At 40.0% G+C, this 19,919-nt stretch overlaps 1 protein-coding gene across 1 annotated transcript in view; it reads left to right on the forward strand.

The window, feature by feature from the left end:
• The window catches only part of NRXN3 (neurexin 3), a 721,730-nt gene that overhangs the window by 452,949 nt on the left and 248,862 nt on the right, over positions 1-19,919 (forward strand). Inside the window, exon 11 of the mRNA XM_062576209.1 lies at positions 15,294-15,475. Within this exon, the coding sequence (XP_062432193.1) occupies positions 15,294-15,475 (182 nt within the window). The remainder of the gene's footprint in view (positions 1-15,293; positions 15,476-19,919) is intronic.

The raw sequence follows: 19,919 nt of genomic DNA on the forward strand, positions 1-19,919 counted from the left end.
ATAATGGAGTTCAGGATCTCACATAGAGGAAGCAGGTCAATAATTAGGATTGCAACCCTGGACTTCAGGAGAGTGGGCTTTGGGCTCTTCAAGGACCTACTTGGAGAAATCCCATGGGTTATGGCACTAGAAGGAAGGGGGGGTCCAGGAGAGCTGCCTAGTATTCAAGCATCCCTTCCTCCAAGCTCAAGAGCAGTGCATCCCAAGGAGAAAAAAGTACAGCAAGAGGGGCAGGAGACCTGCATGGATAAGCATGGAGTTCCTGGCAAAACTGAGACAGAAGAAAGTACACAGAATGTGGAAGAGGGGACAGGCTGGAATATAGGAATGCAGTCAGAATATGTAGGGATGCTGTGAGGAAGGCTAAGGCCCAATTGGAACTGAGTCTTACAAGGGATGTCAAGGACAACAAGAAGGGCTTCTTCAAATACATCAGTAACAAGAGGAGGACTGGGGAGAACGTGAGCCTGCTGCTGAATGGGATGGGGGCCCTGGTGACAAGGGATACAGAGAAGGCAGAGTTGCTGAATGGATTCTTTTCTTCAGTATCTGCTAAGGGCAACTGTCAAGAATCCCAAATGCTAGAGACAAGGGAGAAAGTCTGGAGAAAGGAAGACTCTCCTTTGGCTGAGGAAGATAGAATTAGAGATCACTTAGGCAAACCTGACACCCACAAATCCCTGGGCCCTGATGGGATGCACCCACAAGTACTGAGGGAGCTGGCAGATGTTCTTGCTAGGCTGCTCTCCATAATCTTTGAAAGGTCCTGGAGAACTGGAGAGGTGTGTGAGGACTGGAAGAAAGCCAGTGTTACTCCAACCTTTCAAAAGGCCAAGAAGGAGGACCCAGGCAGTTTGCAGGGTGGTCAGCCTCACCTCCATCCCTAGAAAGGTGATGGAACAGCTCATTCTGGATGTCATCTCCAGACAGATGGAGGAGAAGGTGCTCAGGAGTAGCCAGCATGGATTCACCAAGGGGAAATCTTGCTTAAGCAACGTGGTAGCCTTCTGTGATGGAATGACTGGCTGTGTAGACAAGGGGAGAGCAGTGGATGTCGTGTACCTTGACTTCAGCAAGGCTTTGGACACTGTCTCCCATAACATCCTCCCAGGCAAGCTCAGGCAGTGTGGGTTAGACGAGTGGACAGTGAGGTGGACTGAGAACTGCTGGAAAGGCAGAGCTCAGAGGGTTGTCATCAGTGGCACAGAGTCCAGTTGGAGGCCTGTGGCTAGTGGGGATCCCCAGGGCTCAGTACTGGGTCCCATCCTGTTCAACTTCTTCATCAACGACCTGGATGAAGGGGCAGAGTGCCTCTTCAGCAAGTCTGCTGATGATACCAAGCTGGGAGGAGTGGCTGATTCACCTGAGGGCTGTGCAGCCATTCAGAGAGACCTGGACAGGCTGGAGAGTTGGGCAGAGAGGAACCTCGAGAGGTTCCACAAGGGCAAGTGCAGGATCCTGTACCTAGGGAGGAATAACTCCATGCAGCAGTACAGATTGGGGGCTGACCTTCTGGAGAGGAGCTCTGCAGAGAAGGACCTGGCAGTGCTGGTGGATGACAAGTTGACCATGAGCCATCAGTGTGCCCTTGTGGCCAGGAAGGCCAATGGTATCCTGGGATGCATTGGGAAGAGTGTTGCCAGCAGGTCGAGGGAGGTGATCCTGCCCTTCTGCTCAGCCCCAGTGAGGCCTCATCTGAAGTCCTGTGTCCAGTTCTCAGCTTCCCAGAATAAGAGAGTCACGGAGCTACTGCCGTAGGGCTATCATAGAGTCATAGAATTGTTAAGGTTGGGAGTGACCTCTCGAGATCATCTAGTCCAACCCCCCTGCTCAAGCAGAGTCACCTAGAGCATGTTAGACAGAGTTGCATCCAGGCAGGCTTTGATTATCTGCAGAGAAGGAGACTCCACAACCTCTCTGTCACTCTCACAGTGAAGAAATTCCCCCTCATGTTCAGGCAGAACTTCCTGTGGTTCAATTTCTGCCCCTTGCCTGTTGTCTTGTCACATGGGACAACTGAAAAAAGTTTGTCCCCCATTGATAAGATTTCCTGCCCCCCCCCCCCATCTCCTCTTCCCCAGGCTAAAGAGGCTCAGGTCTTGCAGCCTTTCCTCATAGGGCAGGTGCTCCAGTCCTCTGATCATCTTTGTAGCCCTGTGCTGGGCTCTCTCCAGTAGCTTCATGAATGAAGATGACTGGATGACTGCCCTGTAAGAAGTGACTGCGAGATCTGGGCCTGTTTAGCCTGGAGAAGAGAAAATGGGTTCTTATCAATGTGTATAAGTATCTGAAGGGAGGGTGCTAAGATGGTCTCCAGCAGCCTCTTCCAACTTCAGCAGTTCTGGGAGATTATTTTTACGGTAGGAAACATTTCCTAGGATAGAAGAAGTATTAGGACCTGAGAACTGTGTGACAGCACAGGGCTCTAATCTTCATGGAATGTAGTGAAGAGGTGTAAGATACTCAGAACATAAGTAAAATAGAGTAAAAATGTTACTAATTAGATGATATCATTGGAAAAAGGCAAAAGTTGTGTATCTTCAAGGAAGGCAAGGAGGAAACTCTGGGGAGCTACAGACCAGTCAGCTGAACTTCAGTTTCTGGGAAGAGTACAGAGCCAATTTTCCTAGAAGCTTCTTTCAAGCACATAAAAAAACAAAAAGGCTACTGGGAAGAGCCCATGTCGACTTAAAAAGGGCTAACTGTGCCTGACTGACCTTGTTGCTGTCTACAGTAAGACTGACTTGGTAGACAAGGAGAGTGCAGTGAGTTTTTTACCTTTGGCTTTAACAAAGCCTTTGAAACAGTCTTTCACAGACTGAGATACTGGCTGAGTAAGCAGACTATAAGGTGGTTGGGAAATTGTGCCACTAGTCACAGCCCTTACCTGCTGGACTTCAGCTTAAATGCTGCATCTATCTGTTGACTAGTGATGTGTCTCAGGGATTGCTGCTGGTACAAGTACTGTTTAATGTCTTTATTCATAACTGGGGTAACGAGACAGAGTGCTCTCAGTAAACTTGTGGATGGCAACAAACAGAGAGGAGTAGCTGATATGCTGGAGGGCAGGGCTACTATTTAGAAGTACCCCAACAGGTTGGAGGAATGGGCCAACATGAGTCTCATTAAGTTCAGCAAAGCGAAATGCTGAGTCATGTATCTGGAATGGAGAATGCCTGTGCATCAAGACAAACCGGCAGCTGACTGAATGGAAACTGGCTTTGTAGAAAAGGTGTGCAACCAATCTGAATGAATCAAATGGAACTTACAGTGTGCTGTTGCAGCAAAGTTGGCCAGCTTCAGTGATCTGTCTTAGCAAGAGTACAGGCAAGAGGTTGATGGAGTAGATTCTTTCTAATGAGCGCTTCTGAGACTACATATGGATACTGTATCTAAGTTTGTCCTTTCCTAGATGAGACAGATGTTGCTACTGGAGAAAGACTAATAGAGGGCCACCAAGATGATGAGAAGCTGGAGAGTGTGAAGTATTAGGAGAGACTAGGAGAAGAAGGGTTGCTTAACCCTTAGAGGAAAGAGAGGGGAAACATGTTACTGTAGTCTTTAACTGCCCAATTAGGAGATTATAAAGAAGACGGACAGACTTAGATGACAGGACAAGTGACAGGACAAGAAGCAGCAGGCACGGGTTGGAATATGGGAAATTGATTTTAATATAGGGTGGCTAAACACTGGCACAAGCTGTTGTAAATATTATTCCTTGAGGGCTTTGGTAGTTTGACCGGACAAGATCTTGAGCAACCTGAACTTATTGGCCCTGCTTTGAGTTAGAGAAGAGATAAACTAAATAACTTTTAGAGATTACTTCTAATTATTCGATGATTCTCCATTTCTAGCCCTTTCTGATGAGAAGGGCTATATGAGCTCTCTTTTTGAATGGGATATGAGGCTTCTAGTAGCTGAGCTGTGTGCACACTGTTCAGTGCTGCCCATTCAATGCAAGGTGTAGATGCTGGAAGTTGCTTTTCATCCTGGACCAATTTTTGTTTGTTTATTTTTATCTCATTGAGAAGGAAGTCTGAAAATCTAGGGTTTATGGAAAGTTCATCTCCACCTTCAAAGAAGTCAGGAACCCTGACTACTTTGCTACTTCCATGCTTTCTAACTGTCAGTTATCGAGCTCTATAGGACTGGAGTAGTACAGCATGAGGAGGAATAAGTGACCCTTAGCTTGGGGCTTATGAGGCATTCCAGACCTAAAGATGAAAGGATGAAGAACAAATCCTCTGTATTATTAAAGTGTGTGAAAGGCATGAAACAGCAGGAGTCAAGTCAGTAGTCTGCACTTAAAGCACAGGAGAGAAGAAGGATATACTAGGATTTATTTTTGCAGCTTATTTGAGAGACTTTTTTCTTCCCCCCCTCAGAAAGCATAGAACTGAGCTTTCTGTGAAATTGTGTGCCTTTGACACCCTGGAAGTTGTACCAGAAAGAGCATTCTTCCTTGTCTTATCTCCCAGTGAAATGATTTAGTAATTAAATACTTCATTGGGACTGTGTTGTGTAACTGCCACTGGCCAGCTCTAAGCTGAAACTAAAATACTGATTGTCAGTGCTTGGAGGTTGGGGTGAGTATACACTTGAAATATTTGAATGAAGGAAACTTTTATCAATGAATGTTTCTCAATGAGAGTAGGAAGTAAGGTAAAGAGTGGTGATCTACTTGTTTTTAGCTGTTCCTTCAGCCTTGTTAATTGAACTTTTCCCTCTAAAATCTCTTAGCAAAACCCCTTAAATAACCTGCTTCACTCACTGCTCTAAAAAGTCCCTTCTCCCTGTCTTCAGGGGGACAGGTGCTATGCAAATGCCTGCCTTAATGCTGTATGATGACAGATGTATTTTAAAGGTGAACAAGGTAAATTACTGCTGGTAGCTTATATAAGCCCTCTTCAAGTATCAGAATGCCAAGCCATTTGAGGTCAAATACTGTAGATAGGAGAGAAAAAAAAATTAAAGCATACTTTAAATTTAATGTAAGTAAAGGCATGTATATAAGTAAAAATAGTGCTCTCTGTGAGGATCTGTGATTATTATCTGTAATATCACTAATAAGTTACCATTATGCCAGGGCTGTGCCTGAAGTCACCTAATACTTTCAGAATCAAGTATAGGGCAATCACTATGATCACTTGATCAGTTTGAGCAGCCTACTGGCCTTTCACTGGGCCTTGCCACAAAGGTGAGGATATTTCTGCATGTGATCAAAGACAATGGTGGTGCATTTTAAATCTAGACTGTAACTGCTAAATCTCTCAGGAAGCAATTCTGATACAAACTCCTTTTTGAAAAGGGAGTTAGTATCAAAGCCTTAAGAGCCCCTGGCGATCTGTGCCAGAGGGAAGAAGTGTTAACTGTTGGTTTTGTAAGGCTAGAATGCCTTATGTGCATAATCCTCATTTAGCTGCGATGTGTTCTTTGTGGCAGTGGGAATACCTTAGTCACCCATTGTTGCTAAGGCTGTGTTATTACCCAGTTGTTTTGCTCTGCTTCTCCAGGTGGGATCCAGAGGCACCTCTGCCAGTGAATCCCATGCAGGAGCCCTTACTGCCTGTGCTGCTGGTGCAAGTTGCTGAAAGATGTTGGCCACTCCAGTGTAGCATGAAAGCTGATGCATGGCAAAGGAGCTTTCTAGTGAAATGCTCAGAAAAGACTAGCTTGTTGTTTACAGCATTTTTTTTTTTTTTTTTGCCTTGCCAGGCATGAGATTAGATGTCTCTCTTGTCCCAGATGTCTGTAATTAGGATATAGAGGATGCTAGGATTTAACTGATACCAAAGACATAAAGCAAACTGGCTAAGGGCTAAGTTTCAGGTCAAAGTGAGCTAATTATTCACAGTCATGCTTTTCTCCATACCCTCTCCCTCCCTACCCTCCACCTTCCTGCTGACTTTCTTTCAGATACAGTTGTTCTTGAATAATCACAATCATTATATCAAAATAAATGCTTTACAGAGTATAAGATGTAAGGAGTTGCTGGCAAGACTGTAAATTCTCTCATGGAATGAATGATAACTCAGCTCAAGAGCCCTCTTGTCCTGGGAGTGGAGGAAATAATATAAATTTTCTAAAAGTAACTGTCAGTTGGAATTGCTCTGCATTCATCATGCTAGCCCTCTGCATCATTCATGAATGTCATAAGAGACTAAAGAATGTGCACTTCATGGTGAGAATGATTTTAAACAACCATTACACTTGTCTTTTACTTCGCCTGTATAATGCGAAGTATGTGCACCTCTCTTAGTGGAGACTTTCCTTTCATGATTGCAAAAAGGGAAAACTATGGCAAGAGAAGCTATGTATTGCTTATAGAATACTTTAAGATCATCTTGTTAGCTTTTGATACCCTTCTAAGAGAGGGGAAGAAAGATAGTGATTAACTTGTTCAGCAGAGACAGTGTCAAAGACTTGCTCTGTGTGACCTTGGGCAAGTTTAGAGAGTTCTTGGAACAGCAAGCTTCTAAATATGCATTTCTTTGTGTTACTGGCATTCCAGTGTTTGTGAGGGATGATGTGGTATTTGATGCGAGGTCAAAAAGTTGAGAATTCTGGATTTAGTTTTCATCAAATAGACCAAAGCAGCCTTATGCAGTCATAAAAGACAGGGCTTTGCCTATGCTAACAAGTATTGTGATACAGTAAGAGTAGGTTTTTGGAGTGAAATTTGGTACTAAGGACCTGAGGTATGCATTTTTCTTCTAAGGCTTTACTTTGGGTTAGCTCTAGTTTGGTATGTGCTGATCACCTATTAACAGCTGGGTTGTACCTTCCCATTTAGTTTTACTTGAATCAAGTTTGTGTACTTGGAGACTGCTCTTATGTGAACCAAGGTATAACAAATGGTGATTGAACAGGAAATTCACTTGAAAAGCATGTTTCTGATTCAAAGCAGAATCCTAATGGTTAGCAAAAGGTTTGAAGGTCTTTGAAAGCCTGCTTCCTATTCCTAGCTCTGCTGCTGACTTGGCTATGAGATTGAGCAAACCTGCTACCTTCTGTAGCTCTGGAGAATATCTAATGGCCAATAACTTTTGCTCAATTTTTTAAGAAGTACTCAAGCCTGAAAATTGGGTTTTGATCTTCTGCTGTGAAGACAATAAATGTAAGTTGCGTTTTCTATTATTAATACATATGAATAAGGAACAAACAGATGTATAAAGAAGAATGAAGAATTACTTCCTTTTGAGGACAGGGAAAAAATAGTGTGCAAGCTGGTCCCTTAAGGTGTTATGTTTCCTAAACTTGAAGTTACTAACCAAAACTGAAGGAACAGCAGTTTTGTGCTTTGTTTTTAATTGAATGAGTTTAAGGATCAAGACTAGAGAGAGAGGGATTATTTGCAAGAGACTTGAATAGACTGAGATCAATAGTAGCAAGCTGGTCTGCATCTGTCCTGAGCTGTATCTAGGCCATTTTGCTACTGTTAAAGTTCTATAAAACTCCAGAGGTGAACTAACATCCCTATTCTTCATCTAGGTCCCAAATGAACTCTGAAACCTGTGCTTCTGGCAGTCTGAGTACTGCTCTCTGGTATTCTGCCTTCTGGGATACTCCAAGGACATCTTTTCTGCAGACCCTTTTATCAGGAAGCACTAACAAATAAAAACTCATGTTCAGACATGAGACTGCTCTTTGGCAGTAGGATACAACTAAAAAGTACTTCCATCTCCCTCTACTGAGGTGCAAACACAGTTGCACCTAATAAAGTGTGTCTGACTGGTAGATAACATGGTCCCCAATACATGCACTCCTAAACTTGTCCTGCAAGGATCGCAGTAACTATTGAAAGCTTTGGTCTAAAGTGATCTGGGTTGTAATCATCTTTCCCTTTATTATGGAGTGGTATCACAGCAGCCATGTTCTCCTAACAATGCTTATTTGGATAAAACAGCCTTTTGTGATCAGGATGCAATTTTCAGTTACAATTATGCAGCCTTATTTGACTTAAAAGACAAGCTTGATGTTGTCTTGAATTCAGTAGATGTCATTTTGTTTAGGTTTGTCCTTCGGTAGGTAGAGGTCTGGACCTACTGACTGGAACTGTTCTGTCTCTGGAGGAAGTTTTGATCCTCTTACTTGGTAGAGGCATATTGTGTGTCTTAAAAACATGTATCTGCTAGCTTGCTTTCACTTTGATTCTTCTGTTTTACATCATTTGTTCCTCTTTGTGTCCCCTGCAGGTTTTCTGGGCACTTCTACCCAGCAAACTCCTTATTTCTGTTGTAGCATCTGGCTGTTTTTAATCTCTGCTAGTACATTGTGGTTGAAGTATTTTGTCTTTCTGAAATGAAAGTTATGTGTTTGTTATGAGAAGTGCATTTATTATGGAATGCTTTTTATGGCCTATGGCACATGGAAAAGACCTGGAGGAATTGTCCTTGTGGACCTTTATAGCTTCACAATGCAGAACTTTAAAACAGATTAAAGAGGAGGCTGGGTAAGTGCTTGGAAATAAGATGTGTTTGGGATTATTGTCTAAACAAAGCACATGAAGGCTCAGGCAACTGCTGAAAAGATGAGTACTTGAAGGAAATACATTTCCTCTACTGTCTTCCCTGGGTATCTATGTTGGGCTGGCACAGAAGTGACAGTGGACTAGCTGGATCCTTGTCTGTACCACTATAACAAATTTTTATGTAACTGAACTGTAACTGAAATCTGTTAAGTTTAAGTTGGTAAGCCTGTGGTCATCTTCAGTCCATTTTAGTAGTTGCTTCCGAGGAGATGATCAACATCCCTGTGTTGGTCACTTGCCCCATGGCAAATACAGATTTCAGAAAGAAATCAACCTTCCTAGGGTTGTGGATTTAGTATGTAGTCAAACTACAGATCCTTCTATCTTGAACTGTCTAGCAAAAACACTCTCTTCCTATCTCCATTTTTCCCTCTTCAGATATCTTTAATGCAGTGTAACTAATAAGCAGTAGCATTTTGTCCAGTGCAATTTTTGGTTTATGCATGCATACTGAGAGGATGCTGTAATGAAAAAAAGCAGTGAAAACAAGGATGACCTGAACTGCTGCTTTCATTTTGTGAGTCTTGCAGTTTTCCTAACTCCTCCTCCTTTTTGTATAGGAGAAGCTCCTTCAAATTTTAAAGCTGGGAAGGAATTTCAGTTTAGTATCAAGGAATATCAGCTTTTTGAGGGAGCATAAGATGAGAGTGGTGATCAGTCTGGATCTTGGAGGGTTTGTCAATGGTTTTCCTTTCCTGAAAGGAAAACTCTTTTGAGCACAGAATCTTACTCTTCAAGGATTAGACTAGAAGCTTTGCATTTTTCAGGGCTTTGTTCTTAGGCAATTTGAAGCTCTTGGTGAATAAAAGGATGTTTCAGCAGTCATTCCATAAAAAGTGTCAGATTTGTCTTTGCTTCTTGGATGGGTTCTTTGGAGAGGCCAAATGCAGAAGACAGTGATTAGTTCCTCTAAAACCCTTTTCAAGCTTTTTTCTTATCAAGTAGGTCTTTATACTAATAGACCTTTCTTTTTAATGTGAGATGGGGAAAGAGCAGGACTAGTGGTACAGATGTGCAAGCGCCATGCTTATGTGACCTATGTCAAGTACTGGGAGGGGAGGGTTGAGGAGAAAATAATAAAGCTTTAATTTTGATTACTGGCACCTAATTTTGGCTAGGTTTTTTTTTTGTTTGTTTGTTTTTGTTTTTGTTTTTTTTTTGTTGTTGTTTTTTTTGTTTGTTTTTTTTAATAGAATCAGAATAGATAAGGTTGGAAGGGACCTCTGGAGATCATCTATTTCAACCCCCCTGCTCAAGCAGGGTCACCTAGAGCATGTTAGACAGGGTTGCATCCAGCTGGGCTTTGAATATCTCCAGAGAAGGAGACTCCACAACCTCTCTGGGCAACCTCTTCCAGTGCTCTGTCACTCTCACAGGAAAGAAATTCCAATTCACGTTCAGGCGGAACTTCCTGTGGCTCAGTTTGTGCTCACTGCCTCTAGTCCCTTTGCATGGCATCACTGAAAAGAGTTTGTCCCCATCCCCCTGACACCCTTCCTTCAGATACTTATACACATTGATAAGATCCCTCCTCAGTCTTCTCTTCCTCAGACTAAAGAGGCCCAGGTCTTGCAGCCTTTCCTCATACGGCAGATGCTCCAGCCCTCTGATCATCTTTGTAGCCCTACACTGGACTCCCTCCAGTAGCTCCATGTCTGTCTTGTCCTGAGGAGCCCAGAACTGGACACAGGACTTGAGATGAGGCCTCACCAGGGCTGAGTAGAGGGGCAGGATCACCTCCCTCGACCTGCTGGCAATAATGCAGAATGTGATCAATGTATGTGATCAAGTCATAGTAACTCAAAGGCATCCTTGGGTATCCTGATTTTGTAGGCCACTCCAAACATAATGCAGGTGCATTGACATATATGTTTGCAGGAGTATATACATAGGAGATGTTGATGTTTTACTCTGTCTTTTTTTTTCCTTTGAAGTCCTGATTCAGACCTATCATTATGTCTAAGGAAAAAAAATCTTTGATTTAGTGTGATATGAACTGAGAAAGGAAGAGGAGGAGTTAAATAAAATTGGAGAAACATTGCATTTGAATTTAAGAGTTTGGGGTTGGAATGACAGCTCACAACAGGACAAGCAAAAAATAACTGCTGTGGAGGCTGTGATGCCTGGGCAGATATGGGAGGGCAAAAGAAAGGGGCTGGCACACTGCTTCATACCTGTGCTGTTAATGTCTCACTTTCTTTTAAAACCATTTTGAAGACTTAAAAAGTCAGTCAGATCACTACTTTTTTGATCAATTGTTGTTTTTCTTAATTATCAATTTATTTAGTAATAGTAACTCATACAGTTGAGTGGTTTATAAAATTCAGATTCACTTGAGAGTAGCTTTCCCTATGAGGATGTTTTATGTAGGCATAACTTTAAGAATACTTTTTTTTTTTTTTTTTTTTTTTGGCATGGTAATGTTTAGCAAGGATTTTTTTTTTCCAATACATATGAGTGGTTAGAGATGTTATATCTAGTAAAGCAGTGAAACTTATGGTGCGTTTATTGGGTAATACTCGTGGAAATGATTAAAGAAAATCATTTGTCTCAGAAGCTAGAAATTGGAAATGCCTACTAGGACTTTTTTAGATAATACAGAAATTTCAACATCCCTAGAGTTGGCTCATTTCAAATTATTTCAAGTAACAAAGTCACTCAAATTGTCCATGTTATTCTGCAGTTTATTGCAAAACTAGATATAAATTTTATCTGTTTTCAGCACACTTAGTGCACTTCATGCGTTTGGACACTGTTGATGTATCTGACTGTTCTGTTCTTGCATGTAATTTTAGGTAGAAAGATGTTATTAGGTTTATATTCTTCATATTCTCTGGTGAATTACCAGCATGATCAGGTCTATATATTGTCACAAAAGACCCTGGTAAGAAATATTGTCTGTGTTAACCCAGGTAACTAACTAGCTTTTCAACTGTCCTGATTTCCTTGTAATATTCATGTTAAAAAGGTACTTTTTCTTTGGAGTGTTTGTAGAGTACTATGCACATAGGTATATCCGTGCACAGTTGCTCCAGTTAAGTGTTTATGCATGGAAGTCTTACAATACTTGTCAAATGTTGCATTTTTCTGATCATAGTGAAACTGTTGCATGTTACAGTTAGTGTAGCTGAGACAAAAATGGACGGTTGATGACTTAGTAGATGCAAATTGAGAGGATTTTTAAATGATGTGAGGAGATTCAAAGGATCCTTAAGGCACAAAAGAAGTTATATTTTGTCCAAATGTGGCAGACTACAGACTACTGCTTTACAAGATTAGTTTTAGGCAGGATATAGCAGTTTTGTGTTGATTAAAGGATATTCTCCCTTAACATTGTTTTCTGTTTTCTATTTTTTTTTTTTTTTTTTTAGAGGAAAGACTTTGGGCAATAATTATCATGTAAACTGATTAAAAATTGTAGGTGGAGGTGGTATCTTCAACTAAATATTTCTTAACTCACTAGGAGGTTTTACATATTTATATTATTATTACTTAACTCTTCTGTTATGGAATATGGAAGTTGGGACTTTTCACAGCTGAGTGGGGAAGAACTTCTGCATGGAGAAAGTCTCAAGTTGAACAGACTTTAATTTTTCTTTCTTTTTAAAAAAAGAAAAAAAAAAAAAAAGAAAAAAGCTGATGAATGCTTCACTTAAACCAGTGCCTAGCTTTTCTTTGTGACATTTTGTGGACTTGTAGAATAATTATGATTGGAAGGAACCTCTGGAGGGAGACTGATGCAGCCTGATCATCCTCTCCAGCTTAAAGTGGGGTCAACTAAGTAAAAATGTCAGGACCTTTTTGAGTTTTAAAGAAGGCAAAATCTTTGCTTGTGAAGTCCAAGGCTGTAATTTTAGTGTTTGTCCTGTTCAGTTCTCTTAAGGCTTTAAACTCCATAAACTCATGGGTGCTACAGTCAATTGTAAACATTTTCAGTCAGTGGGTTTTTTTTCAGTGTGGTTACAATGTGATAGTAATTCTGATTATTCATTTTCTTTTACATAATGATCTCTCTTAGTATCTCCTTATCTTGTATATTCTGTGTGGAGTGACTATTTTATTCCTATTTCAGAAAAACTTTACTGATGCACTGTAAATATACCCACCCATTCCCAAGCAGTGCTCTGTGAGGAGAAAATGGGCTTTGTTAAACGATTAAATCTCGTGACAGGTCTATGAAGATATAATTGGCTCTAATTGGTGCTCACAGGAGCTCTGACATGCTCTGCCTGCAGCTAGATGGTAGGTAAGAGGTAAAGCAATTGTCTTTATAAATAGTGAAGAATTCTCTTCCTAGCTCATCTTTACTGCTGAAGGCCCAATATCCAGTACAAAAAAAAAAAAAAAAAAGGAGGATTCTGCAATTCCTGTAGGAATACTTTTGTAAAGTGGGTTTTAATCCAGGAGGCCATCAGTAATGAGTAAACTCATGTTGTCTTACCTTGCAGACTAAGAAAGACATAGCAAAGTATAATGCAATGCACAACAAACTAATAAGGAAGTGGTTTCTGATGTAGTTCATAGTAGGCTGTTTGAAATATCTGTGCATGAAGGGAAGCCATGGATAATTCACTATCCAATCATCTCTAACTGATTTGAGAAAATTGCAGATGTACTAGAGGAGCTGTTTTTATTTTAAAAGGGGGGGGGGAGCCCTTTCTACATATTTTGCAATTGTCTTGCATCCTCTATCTTAATTTCTCAAACTGAATTAAGAGATTGAGTTCAGTCTCTAGAACTAACCTTTCTGAACATAAGTGATATATATTCACTGTTCCAGTATGCCAGTGTGCTCTTATTAATTCAAAATTTGAGTGACATTTCCTATCTAATCCTGATTTCAGACACATTTGTTTGAATTTACTGAAGGTACATTCTGGTGGATATACCTAGACCTAGAAGGTAGGAAATATGGATTCATTTTCACTCTCGTTATGTCAGCTGTTCACAAATCACTTGCCTTCTATGGCCTGAATATTACCATCTGTCTTGATAATGTGTACTGAGATTTCCAGAGGAAGCATCTTAAGTGAAGTGTGTCAATTATTTGTATTAGTTGTATAGTATCCATTTGGAATTCAGGTTGTAAAGAGCTTGACTGGAGCTGTGGCTTTGTAGGCAAGCATAAAAGTGACCTAATCTAACCTGTTTCTGTATCCAACTATACATAGTCTGTTCTGAGTTACTTGATTTTACTGGTTAATGAGAAAGAGAAATCAGCACTGGTTGTAGCTTAAGTTAAGCTGGAAAATGCACACAGCTTCCCCTGTACTTTCTACAGGTATCTTATGCCTGGTGCAGTGATGGGTGTTTTTACTTACTGTTACAGCTTGTGACCTGTTGTAAAAAGAGCTGAGAGAGCCAGTGGCTGAGGCATCAGGATGCGATGTTGTTTCTGGCCTGCCTGTGCCTTCTGGGTCTACGACAGTAATGCTACTTGCCATGTCTTTTATCCATGGTTTACAAGAAGCTCAGATAAAATCCTACTCCTAACTCTGAGCAAGAATGAAACTCTGAATTCTGAACACTGTTCTCTGCTTCCTCCTGTGAGTTGATAATTCCTCTGGTGAGGTTTGGTGGTGTTCTTAAAAGTAAGATCAAGGAATGCATTCCCAGGCTAAATATGAAAATAAATGTTACTGGAAATATGTAGATTAGACATACTGAAATCTTAGGAAGTGTTCAGGAAAAGGAAGGTCTCCCACTCTGGATAGTATTTGGTTGAAGGCAAGGCCAGTGTCAAGGAGAGTTGTCAAATATTCCTTTTGCATCCTATGCTTCTGAAAGGCATGGGTTTTCATGTTGGCTGTATAGTGGTTAGTGAACTCTTCTTTTGGGAGAGAGAAGAGGAGTTGTAGTGTCTTTTTTGAATGTTTTAAGCAGTGTATTACAGAATTGTCTGGGCAGATATTAGATCTGATGAAATCATGTATTCCTGATGCGCTGTTTGCTTGTCTTATCTCAAATGCTTCTTGTATTTATTTAGGAACTCCCACCTGAAATGTGGTTCAGCAGGATATGTACAGTGAACCTGTCTTGAGTGACTTGACTTGCTTGTGGTTCCCCTGCTGTTATGCATATAGGAACATGAGGATGTTTTGAATAACATGCATACACACTTAAATTCATTACTGAAAGTATTTGTATCAGTCTAGAGTCCATGCTCATTTTAATGATGAACTTTACTTAAAAAGCTTTCCTTAAAAAAATAATCATGTTGTTTTCTGCTGGATCTAGGGCTAGGAGGCTAATGATAAAGGAACAGATATTGTTTGTATGATAAAAGTTGTCTTGTCTTCGAGACTTTTTGTTAGTATCTCATGTTCTAGAGCCATTACTCCGGCCCTGCAAAAAACTTTGCCAGTTTGTAGAAGGAAGAATGCATATGAGAAGGTGGAGAGGGCAGTCTAAATCTCCATTTCATGTGTGTCTTAAAGCAGATAAAGAATCATTTCCAATATCAAGAAGAGCTCAGTGTCATTTGTCACAACATAGGAGAGAACAATGCATACTAAAATCCTTCTATTACCTAGCAGGGTCTGGAAACAGATCTCTCATATAATCTGTTATTTTTTTCTAGTAGCTTCTCTATTCACTGTCAGTGGCTACAGTATCCACTGTCAGCCTGGCTGTAATTTCAGCACTCTTAGTGTAAGAGTTTACTTGCTTATGTCCCTTTTGGAAGCCATAACATTACTACTAGTTTGGGGAAATAAATAAAATAGTGAATTAATGCATTCTTGTTTGGTTTTCTGTTTTGTAGCTGGTGCCACATATATTTTTGGGAAGAGTGGAGGTCTCATCTTGTACACCTGGCCAGCTAATGACAGACCAAGCACAAGGACAGATCGTCTTGCTGTGGGCTTCAGTACAACAGTGAAGGATGGCATCCTTGTTCGGATTGACAGTGCGCCTGGGCTTGGTGATTTTCTGCAGCTTCACATAGTGAGTACAGATAGGTTCATGTCTGTGCCGGACCTGAGTTTCTGTTAACTAAATCCAGATTTGAAGAAAATCATTGTTATAAAATAGCATTTGTTTCCTACTTTGTGCTTCCGGTATCTTCAGCACTTACCAAATTAATCTCTTTAGGTAAAGAAGTGAAGTAGTTCTTCATGGCTTTGTAGATCTGGCTGAATGGAATACACATGGAACCAAGTGGGAGGTGGGGGAGTACAGTAAGTCCTGTGGGATTCAATAGCAGTAAGATTTATTTGAAAATAGAAATATCTCATGACACTCAATCTGTGGAGTATTACTCTTGTCGGAAAGAAAAGAATGAAATAGAGAATTAACTCTTCTTGCCTCAAAGGTTAAATGAGAATTGATTGGGCTTTCACATGATGTGAAAGAGTTGGTCTGAGTATTGCTGTGTGGTTTGTTTGTTGTTTTGTTTATTTATTTGAGTAGGTAAACTTAGCTATAGGTGGTTTTAGGGAGACACTGGAATTTTTTGAGAAAAATAGAAGACTAGGACTAGAAATTAGGTTAGGAGGTGTGGGGGTGTGGTTGGTTGTTCATTTTCCTTTCTAAACAAAATTAACATCATTATCTTCTAATAAATTGTTCTGTAGTATTTGTAATATATGTCCAGTGTTTTATGTCTTAATTCACAGTAGAGTGGGGGATAGGGACAGGCTTTGTATCAGCTCCAGAGCTGTTTGTTTGACACACACTTAGATAAAGTATATGTAAATAGGAGGAATGCCAGTGGTTAACATATGGACCTAATGGGAATGCCGTTGACTTTTAAAGGAATTGAAGATATTCAGAATCTCACTGAAGCACTTGACATATTGCAGCATGGTTTTGAAGCAAAGGTTAGAGCTAGAACTTATTAGTGTTTAGGATAAAACTAAAAATTAAACCATTTAAAATTAAGATTCGAATTGGTTCAAATATGGTTGTGAACCACTTCTAGTTTCTTTCTTTTTGTGATATTTACAGTTATTTAGTTTGTAGTTCCTCCTCTCCTCCCCCTGCCCCCTGGAATGACAGAAATTTTAAATCCTGGCATCTTTTAAAATATATATATATGTATATATATATACTGCTTTCTTTATTGGGGGGGAAGAATACTGTAGATGTGACAATGTTATGTTTGGTGTGTATTAAGCACTTGGAGGAGGAAGTGGGGGGAAAATGTATTAAAGCAAAGATGAACAGTGTTAATGTTATATTTACACATAAATTTAGCAACTTGACTTTTTCAGGAGCTTTTTTTTGATACTTTTTTGATGCTACTTTCTGAATTCTGACTTCCTTACACTTGGGTGTTGTATTGGTAATGAGAGATGGCAAAAGCCAATTGCTGGTCCTTTTTTTGCTTCTCTGCATCACTGAATTAAAATGTAATCCAAAAGTCTTAGTGTATAGTCTTACTATACTTACTCACTATACATTACAAATAGTCTATACTTATTAAACTTTAACAAGATCTAATGTCACTTAAAAAGTTGTGAAAGTGGCTTTTGCTCTGCCAACAGACATTCCCAAATGCTGTCTCATACGTTTTGGATGCCATATATGCTCTGGAGTGTTCATTATAATCTCTTTCTGTCTGTAAGATTCAAAGTGTAGAAAGATCTCAATAACATTTTTTTACTTCCTTTATTTATAGATCTGTTTGGATTCATCTTTTAATTATGAGTCTTTTAGACATTGTAGAAACTTATAAACTAAGGCATCTGTTCTATATGACAAAGAAATCACAACATCTGAAGCTGTTTTCAGACTTATAGTGAGATATAAGCTGGCAGCCTAGCGAAAATGGATGGCATACCATCCAGATCAATGTGGCATGTGAAGTATGCGGTGTTTGTGTGAACAGCACTAACTGTAGCAGGTAGAATGGGAACACTTATAACAGCATCAAATTCCCCCCTTATGAGATTTTTCAGACAACTTGGAGCACTAAGTCCAAACCTGTACCAGAAAATTACCTTGTGCAACGGATGCTTAAGAGACTACATGTTTGAGTTGTGATCAAATGTTTCTGTAGTTTCATTCAACATATGCTTCCGTGGCTTCTGTTTCATGATTTACAACATGCAAAAATCCTTGCAGAGAACAAATGAAGAGGGGAAGACAGCTGCTGGTTATGATGGATATTCTGCTTTTGATGACTACAGCAACATAGATCACCCACCCATGCACACTGCTGCTTTATTCTGCTGTCATTCAACCAGATGCTTATTGCAAACTATCACCTCACCTCTGGCTCTTCAGAGTGGGGTTGTAAGGAAGTGACACAGGTCCAGTTTGAGTTGTGTGTAGAAAGTGAACTCTAGGCTTCGACAAAATCCTAGTGAATTTGGGGAGTTTTGCTCAAGTGATCTTAAGCTAATGGAGATCTATCACTTAGGACTTCAGTTGCAGCCCAGTGCTAGAACATGCTGATTCTGAAGTAATACCTGTAAGAAAAAGCCAGTCTTCCCTGAGTTAGAGTTAACATGGCTAAATGGGACTGAGCAGGAAAGGCTGTTTACTTACTGGCTGAGTATAGTATAACATGTTTGCCTAGCTAGGAAGTGAAATAACTAATGAGCAAGAATGGCCAGCCTACCTACCAAGTAAGGAAGGGAATTCAAATGAGTTCTGGAGCAAAATATGAGATTTTTCTGGATCATTAGAAGTTTTAAAAGAGCAGGAGGTATAGAATGTCTGAAGAGCTAACATATGCCATGAAGACAAAAATCTAGGGACAATTTGAGATTGGACTGTACCTGAGGGTGCACTCTACAGGTCTTCTGAAATGATTCATGTGTTAAAACTACCTAACTGAAGTTTTCTGTTATGGATGAGTTCTCTGACTTCCAAATAAGGTGCCTTTCACAGGCACAGCCTGAGGATTATCATACGCACAAACACTTGGAAACTTGACTGTTCTCAAGAGGATATCTTCTAAACATTTGTAGCTGTGACTTTTGTGGAAGTTATATTAATGTTTGCTTTTAAATATCCAGTTATTTTAACCTAAAATTTGTGTTGTTAACAAGATATATCTTCTTATATTGCCATGTAAGATGTGGCAAATGTAATGTGGTACCTTAACAAGTATCCTGTCTTCCCAGCACAATCTTCACTGTGTGCAGCAGAGCAGGTTTCCCACTTGAACTGTATGGACTAGACAGTGCTGGAGCTACAGAGGCTGGGGTGGCCCTTCTGTCCTGTCATGGCATGAGGTAACTTAGGCTCTCTGGCAGGCAGAGGTTCCTGCAAACTTGACTTCTGAGGGTCATGTAGAGCATGTTACAAGTGCTTACTTCCTTTCTACAACTATGTATATTGATAAATAGAAATTGTTAAGTTGCATCTTACTTTTCTCATAGAATGGCAGTCATCTTAAGCAGAGACTTGCATCCTAGTTTGGTTTAATTTCTTTTTTTGATCACAGAAATTAGTATATCTGCGTTAATTAACAGTGAAGCAGATTAGCAGCATGCATACAGTCAATTACTACTTTTCCTTAGACAGAAAAGTATTTACCAGTTAATGGGTGGTAATTCCTTGAACTTGCTCACAAAAGGACAAAACAGTGCTAAGCATTGTGGCTTGTCTGGAGAAGGGGGAAATAGTTGAAAAACAAGGTTAACATATAATTTAATACTAAAAGGCAAGAAAACAGGCAAAATATCAGTATATTGGTAGTGAGAGTAACAAAGATACTTTACAGAAACCCTATCCAAAGGCATGAAACTGGTGTTTGAATAGATGCAAATCCTTTTGCCATCTTTGTACTGCAAGTTGTGGCATGTGCAGTAGGGGTGAATTTCTCAGTACTGTTAGTTCCTGTATATTCCACTTGGCTCTTTTCATGACTGTTTTAATGATGTCTACTAAGTTATTGAAGATATTTCGTTGAGAATGGTGAAATGACATTAGAGATTAACTTGGTCCCCTTTTCTCCTATGGAATTTTTATAGCTATAAATTGAAAGACAAACCTCAGTGAAACAAGAAGTCTTGTTTTTGAATAAACAGAAAAGATTCCTCTTAAATCTAGCCTTGAAATTGTAGCCCTTCCTGTATTTTTTTTCTGGATCAAATGAATCAAAGCTCTACAGGTAGGAGATGCAACAGCAGCTAAATATTTTAAGCTTTTAAAGGCTGTATGTCTGTGAGCTGCTGAAAAACTTTTTTTATATTATTAGATGATGGGCCTAGAATAGCACAGAGGAAGGCTGGAACTTCTTAAGAAAACAGTTGAGAAAGGACATGCAACATCAGCAAAGCCATGTGCTATGTAACAGCCTGTGGCTGGAAGGAAGCCTTTGTTCCTGACCAAGTACTCTGAGAACACTTGTGCAAAGAGATTAGCATAATCTAGGCTGTGCATGCAGAAGGAACATAAGATAATTGCTTACCAATTATGTCAGATTTATAGCATG

Source organism: Rhea pennata, chromosome 5 (genome assembly GCF_028389875.1).
Source record: "Rhea pennata isolate bPtePen1 chromosome 5, bPtePen1.pri, whole genome shotgun sequence".
NCBI classification, from domain to species: Eukaryota; Metazoa; Chordata; class Aves; order Rheiformes; family Rheidae; genus Rhea; species Rhea pennata.